Here is a 6,944-nt window from a genome sequence, read left to right as displayed (position 1 = left end):
GTGTGGGTGTGTGTGTGGGTGTGTAGTGTATAGGTGTGGGTGTGAGTGTGGGTGTGGGTGTGAGTGTGGGTGAGGGTGAGTGGGTGTGTAGTGTGTGTGAGTGAGTGAGTGTGGGTGTGGGTGTGAGTGAGGGTGAGTGGGTGTGGGTGTGAGTGAGGGTGTGCGTGTGGGTGTGAGTGAGGGTGAGTGGGTGTGTGTGAGTGAGTGTGGGTGTGAGTGGGTGTTGGTGTGGGTGTGGGTGAGGGTGAGGGTGAGTGAGTGTGGGTGTGAGTGAGGGTGAGTGGGTGTGGGTGTGAGTGGGTGTTGGTGTGGGTGTGAGTGGGTGTTGGTGTGGGTGTGAGTGAGGGTGAGTGGGTGTGGGTGTGAGTGGGTGTTGGTGTGGGTGTGAGTGAGGGTGAGTGGGTGTGGGTGTGAGTGGGTGTTGGTGTGGGTGTGAGTGGGTGTTGGTGTGGGTGTGAGTGAGGGTGAGTGGGTGTGGGTGTGAGTGGGTGTTGGTGTGGGTGTGAGTGAGGGTGAGTGGGTGAGGGTGAGTGGGTGTGGGTGTGTAGTGTGTGTGAGTGAGTGTGGGTGTGAGTGAGGGTGAGTGGGTGTGGGTGTGGGTGTGAGTGGGTGTGGGTGTGGGTGTGAGTGGGTGTTGGTGTGGGTGTGAGTGGGTGTGAGTGGGTGTGGGTGTGAGTGAGGGTGAGGGGGTGTGTAGTGTGTGTGAGTGGGTGTGGGAGTGAGTGTGGGTGTGGGTGTGAGTGAGGGTGAGTGGGTGTGTAGTGTATGTAAGTGAGTGTGGGTGTGAGTGTGGGTGTGTGTGTGGGTGTGTAGTGTATAGGTGTGGGTGTGAGTGTGGGTGTTGGTGTGGGTGTGTGTGTGGGTGTGTGTGTGGGTGTGTAGTGTATAGGTGTGGGTGTGAGTGTGGGTGTTGGTGTGGGTGTGTAGTGTGTGTGAGTGAGTGAGTGTGGGTGTGAGTGAGTGGGTGTGGGTGTGAGTGAGGGGGTGTGGGTGTGTAGTGTGTGTGAGTGGGTGTGGGTGTTGGTGTGGGTGTGAGTGAGGGGGTGTGGGTGTGTAGTGTGTGTGAGTGGGTGTGGGTGTGGGTGTTGGTGTGGGTGTGAGTTAGTGCTGGGCGGTTTACCGGTTCATACCGAATACCGGTGTTTATTTTTGTTACGATATGAATTTTTAATATACCGCAATACCGGTGTATGTCGCTTTAATCGGAACGCGGCGCTGCGCGACAGTCTCACCCCTCATTTACAACACACGTCTGCGGCGCATTACAGCTGCGACAAGGTTTTATTCCGTCCTCCACACGCGTGCGTCAAAATAGACTAGGCGCCTATATTTAGCGAAGCGGCGCGGAGAGCCGCTTCTGGGAAGCTTCGATCTGAAACACAAGCATTGACTAGAATGGGCACGAGACGTGTGGGGTGGTGAGAGTGTCTTTTTTTCTCGCGGCGCGCGTGTTTTTATACTGTATTAACGTATCTGAAGTGAACTGACGGTCTTTAGAAAAGTTTCTTTGTTATTACGATTGAATCTTTCTTTATCTTTCCTGATAAAGCAGTGTTTATGAGCGTTGCTGCTTTGTGTACAGCCGTTACCGGGGAAACCACTGTTTCTGCCGCTCCTAAAGCGCGTCCTGCTGGCACCTCTTTGTAAACAGCCTTGCAAACCTGTATTATTAATATTAGTGTGGATTGTTTCTATAATATTCACTCATGACAATAAAATAGGGCATTATAAGTAAATCTACTGCAGTATTTCCTCTCTCACTCAGTAGAAAATGTGGTTAACACCCATCATGCTTAAAAAAAATAAAAAAACCGGTAAAAACCGTGAAACCGGTATAATTTAGAAAAAAACCGTGATGTTGATTTTTGGTCAAACCGCCCAGCACTAGTGTGAGTGAGGGTGAGTGGGTGAGGGTGAGTGGGTGAGGGTGAGTGGGTGTGGGTGTGTAGTGTGTGTGAGTGAGGGTGAGTGGGTGTGGGTGTGGGTGTGGGTGTGTGTGAGTGAGTGTGGGTGTGAGTGAGTGAGTGAGGGTGAGTGGGTGAGGGTGAGTGGGTGTGGGTGTGTAGTGTGTGGGTGTGAGTGAGGGTGAGTGGGTGTGGGTGTGGGTGTGGGTGTGGGTGTGAGTGAGTGAGTGAGGGTGAGTGGGTGAGGGTGAGTGGGTGTGGGTGTGTAGTGTGTGGGTGTGAGTGAGGGTGAGTGGGTGTGGGTGTGGGTGTGGGTGTGTGTGTGTGAGTGAGTGTGGGTGTGAGTGAGTGAGTGAGGGTGAGTGGGTGAGGGTGAGTGGGTGTGGGTGTGTAGTGTGTGGGTGTGAGTGAGGGTGAGTGGGTGGGTGTGGGTGTGGGTGTGGGTGTGAGTGAGGGTGAGTGGGTGTGCGTGTGGGTGTGGGTGTGTAGTGTGAGTGAGTGTGGGTGTGGGTGTGGGTGTGAGTGAGGGTGAGTGGGTGTGTAGTGTATGTGAGTGGGTGTGGGTGTGAGTGTGTGTGAGTGGGTGTTGGTGTGGGTGTGAGTGAGGGTGAGTGGGTGTTGGTGTGGGTGTGAGTGAGGGTGAGTGGGTGTGCGTGTGGGTGTGGGTGTGGGTGTGTAGTGTGTGTGAGTGAGTGTGGGTGTGGGTGTGAGTGAGGGTGAGTGGGTGAGGGTGAGTGGGTGTGTAGTGTGTGGGTGTGAGTGAGGGTGTGTGGGTGTTGGTGTGGGTGTGAGTGAGGGTGAGTGGGTGTGGGTGTGGGTGTGTAGTGTGTGTGAGTGAGTGTGGGTGTGGGTGTGAGTGAGGGTGAGTGGGTGTGTAGTGTGTGTGAGTGGGTGTGGGTGTGAGTGTGTGTGAGTGGGTGTTGGTGTGGGTGTGAGTGAGGGTGAGTGGGTGAGGGTGAGTGGGTGTGGGTGTGTAGTGTGTGGGTGTGAGTGAGGGTGAGTGGGTGTGGGTGTGGGTGTTGGTGTGGGTGTGAGTGAGGGTGAGTGGGTGTGGGTGTGTAGTGTGTGTGAGTGAGTGTGGGTGTGGGTGTGGGTGTGAGTGAGGGTGAGTGGGTGTGTAGTGTATGTGAGTGAGTGTGGGTGTGAGTGTGGGTGTGTAGTGTATAGGTGTGGGTGTGAGTGTGGGTGTTGGTGTGGGTGTGTAGTGTGTGTGAGTGTGGGTGTGAGTGAGTGGGTGTGGGTGTGAGTGAGGGGGTGTGGGTGTGTAGTGTGTGTGAGTGGGTGAGGGTGAGTGGGTGTGGGTGAGTGGGTGTGGGTGTGTAGTGTGTGTGAGTGAGTGTGGGTGTGAGTGAGGGTGAGTGGGTGTGGGTGTGGGTGTGAGTGAGTGTGGGTGTGAGTGAGTGAGGGTGAGTGGGTGTGTGTGAGTGGGTGTGGGTGTGGGTGTGAGTGTGTGTGAGTGGGTGTGGGTGTGGGTGTGTAGTGTGTGGGTGTGAGTGAGGGTGAGTGGGTGTGGGTGTGGGTGTTGGTGTGGGTGTGAGGGTGAGGGGGTGTGGGTGTGGGTGTGTAGTGTGTGTGAGTGAGTGTGGGTGTGAGTGTGTGTGAGTGGGTGTTGGTGTGGGTGTGAGTGAGGGTGAGTGGGTGAGGGTGAGTGGGTGTGTAGTGTGTGGGTGTGGGTGTGAGTGAGGGTGAGTGGGAGTGGGTGTGGGTGTGGGTGAGTGGGTGTGTAGTGTGTGTGAGTGGGTGTGGGAGTGAGTGTGGGTGTGGGTGTGAGTGAGGGTGAGTGGGTGTGTAGTGTGTGTGGGTGTGGGTGTGAGTGAGGGTGAGTGGGTGTGTAGTGTGTGTGAGTGGGTGTGGGTGTGTAGTGTATGTGAGTGAGTGTGAGTGTGGGTGTGTAGTGTATGGGTGTGGGTGTTGGTGTGGGTGTGAGTGAGTGGGTGTGGGTGTGGGTGTGAGTGAGGGTGAGGGTGAGTGGGTGTGGGTGTGTAGTGTGTGTGAGTGAGTGTGGGTGTGAGTGTGTGGGTGTTGGTGTGGGTGTGAGTGTGGGTGAGTGGGTGAGGGTGAGTGGGTGTGGGTGTGTAGTGTGTGTGTGTGTGTGTGTGTGAGTGAGTGTGGGTGTGAGTGAGGGTGAGTGGGTGTGGGTGTGAGTGAGTGTGGGTGTGAGTGAGTGAGGGTGAGTGGGTGTGTAGTGTGTGTGTGTGGGTGTGAGTGTGTGTGAGTGGGTGTTGGTGTGGGTGTGAGTGAGGGTGAGTGGGTGTGGGTGTGTAGTGTGTGTGAGTGAGTGTGGGTGTGAGTGAGGGTGAGTGGGTGTGGGTGTGGGTGTGAGTGGGTGTGAGTGGGTGTGAGTGGGTGTGAGTGTGTGTGAGTGGGTGTTGGTGTTGGTGTGGGTGTGAGTGAGGGTGAGTGGGTGAGGGTGAGTGGGTGTGGGTGTGTAGTGTGTGGGTGTGGGTGTGGGTGTGAGTGAGGGTGAGTGGGAGTGGGTGTGGGTGTGAGTGAGGGTGAGTGGGTGTGTAGTGTGTGGGAGTGGGTGTGGGTGTGAGTGAGGGTGAGTGGGTGTGTAGTGTGTGTGAGTGGGTGTGGGTGTGTAGAGTGTGGGTGTGAGTGTGGGTGTGTAGTGTGTGGGTGTGTAGTGTGTGAGTGAGTGTGGGTGTGAGTGAGTGGTTGTGAGGGTGGGTGTGAGTGTGTGGGTGTGAGTGAGGGTGAGTGGGTGTGGGTGTGTAGTGTGTGTGAGTGAGTGTGGGTGTGGGTGTGGGAGTGAGTGAGGGTGAGTGGGTGTGTAGTGTGTGTGAGTGGGTGTGGGTGTGAGTGAGTGTGGGTGTGAGTGAGGGTGAGTGGGTGTGTTGTGTGAGTGGGTGTGGGTGTGTAGTGTATGTGAGTGTGGGTGTGTAGTGTATGTGTGTGGGTGTGGGTGTGTAGTGTGTGTGAGTGACTGTGGGTGAGGGTGAGTGGCTGTGGGTGTGAGGGTGAGTGGGTGTGAGTGTGAGTGATTCTGTGTGTGAGTGTGTATTTGAGTGATTGTGTGAGTGGGTGTGAGGGTGAGTGGGTGTGGGTGTGAGTGAGGGTGAGGGGTTGTGGGTGTGGGTGTGAGGGTGAGTGGGTGTGAGTGTGTGTGAGTGATTCTGTGTGTGAGTGTGTATTTGAGTGATTGTGTGAGTGAGTGAGGGTGTGTCGGTGTGAGTGAGTGTGTGTGAGTGATTCTGTGTGTGAGTGTGTATTTGAGTGACTGTGTGAGTGTGTGGGTGTGAGGGTGTGAGTGATTCTGTGTGTGAATGTGTATTTGAAGGTGTGAGAGGGTGTGAGTGAGTGAGTGAGTGTGCGAGTGAATGAGCGAGTGTGAGTGAGTGTGAGGGTGTGAGGGTGAGTTGGTGTGGGTGTGAGTGTGTGTGAGTGATTCTGTGAGTGTGTGTGAGTGATTGTGAGGGTGAGTGTGGGTGTGAGGGTGTGAGTGAGTGTGTGTGAGTGATTCTGTGTGTGAGTGTGTATTTGAGTGATTGTGTGAGTGAGTGAGGGTGTGTGGGTGTTGGTGTGAGTGAGTGTGTGTGAGTGTGTATTTGAGTGATTGTGTGAGTGTGTGGGTGTGAGGGTGTGAGTGATTCTGTGTGTGAGTGTGTATTTGAGTGAGTAAGTGAGTGTGAGGGTGTGAGAGGGTGTGTGTGAGTGAGTGAGTGAGTGAGCGTGCGAGTGAATGAGTGAGTGTGTGAGTGAGTGTGTATGTGTGAGGGTGTGAGTATGTATGTGTGAGTGTGCGTTAGTGAGTGAGTTTGTGTGAGAGTGAGTGAATGTGTGTGTGTGTGTGTGTGTGTGAGAGAGAGAGAGATGGCACGCGATAGTCGTAAAGCAATGTGTAGTTTGACATGTTTCTTGTCCACGACATTTTAGGAGTCAAAATCGCGGAATCTGACACAGTGACTATCGTAACAGACAAAACAATTGTGTAATCTGAACCAGGCAAACTGTGAGTGTTAGTGCAGGGTCAGAGCAGTGACGTGTGTGTGTGTGTGTAGCGCTGGCCTGCAGGACAGTAACCCCAGCAGCAGTAACAGCAGTCAGGACTCACTCAACAAGGCCACCAAGAAGAAGAGCATCAAGGTCTCTATCGGCCGTCTGTTCGCCAAGAAGGAGAAGAGTCGAGCCGGTCCTGTGGGGAAAGAGTCTCCTGTGCCAGGTGTGTATCACACACTCCTCATCCGCGTCACACACTCCTCATCCGCGTCACACTCCTCATCTGTATCACACACTCCTCATCGGCATCACACTCCTCATCCGCGTCACACACTCCTCATCACACTGCTCATCCGCATCACACACTCCTCATCCGCATCACACACTCCTCATCCGCGTCACACACTCCTCATCCGCGTCACACACTCCTCATCTGCGTCACACACTCCTCATCCGCTTCACACTCCTAATCCGCATCACACACTCCTCATCCGCGTCACACACTCCTCATCCGCGTCACACACTCCTCATCCGCGTCACACACTCCTCATCACACACTCCTCATCACACACTCCTCATCCGCGTCACACACTCCTCATCCGCATCACACTCCGCATCCGCGTCACACACTCCTCATCACACTCCTCATCCGCATTACACACTCCTCATCCGCGTCACACACTCCTCATCACACTCCTCATCCGCATTACACACTCCTCATCCGCGTCACACACTCCTCATCCGCTTCACACTCCTCATCCGCGTCACACACTCCTCATCACACTCCTCATCCGCATTACACACTCCTTATCCGCTTCACACTCCTCATCCGCGTCACACACTCCTCATCACACTCCTCATCCGCATTACACACTCCTCATCCGCTTCACACTCCTCATCCGCGTCACACACTCCTCATCACACTCCTCATCCGCATTACACACTCCTCATCCGCGTCACACACTCCTCATCCGCATCACACTCCTCATCCGCATCACACTCCTCATCCGCTTCACACACTCCTCATCACACTGCTCATCCGCTTCACACACTCCTCATCACACTGCTCATCCGCGTCACACACTCCTCATTACACTGCTT

General features: G+C 54.8%; 1 protein-coding gene across 2 annotated transcripts in view; it reads left to right on the top strand.

Annotated features, from left to right (window-relative positions):
• The window catches only part of ppfia1 (PTPRF interacting protein alpha 1), a 119,720-nt gene that overhangs the window by 61,858 nt on the left and 50,918 nt on the right, over positions 1 to 6,944 (top strand). For both annotated transcript variants that reach the window (XM_081372567.1, XM_081372568.1), the window contains exon 18: positions 5,906 to 6,066. In XM_081372567.1, the coding sequence (XP_081228693.1) occupies positions 5,906 to 6,066 (161 nt within the window). The remainder of the gene's footprint in view (positions 1 to 5,905; positions 6,067 to 6,944) is intronic.

This window comes from Scardinius erythrophthalmus (assembly GCF_964197995.2).
Source record: "Scardinius erythrophthalmus genome assembly, chromosome: 8".
NCBI lineage: Eukaryota > Metazoa > Chordata > Actinopteri > Cypriniformes > Leuciscidae > Scardinius > Scardinius erythrophthalmus.
Note: the sequence above shows the minus strand (reverse complement) of the source record. Positions and strands in the feature narration are given on the sequence as shown.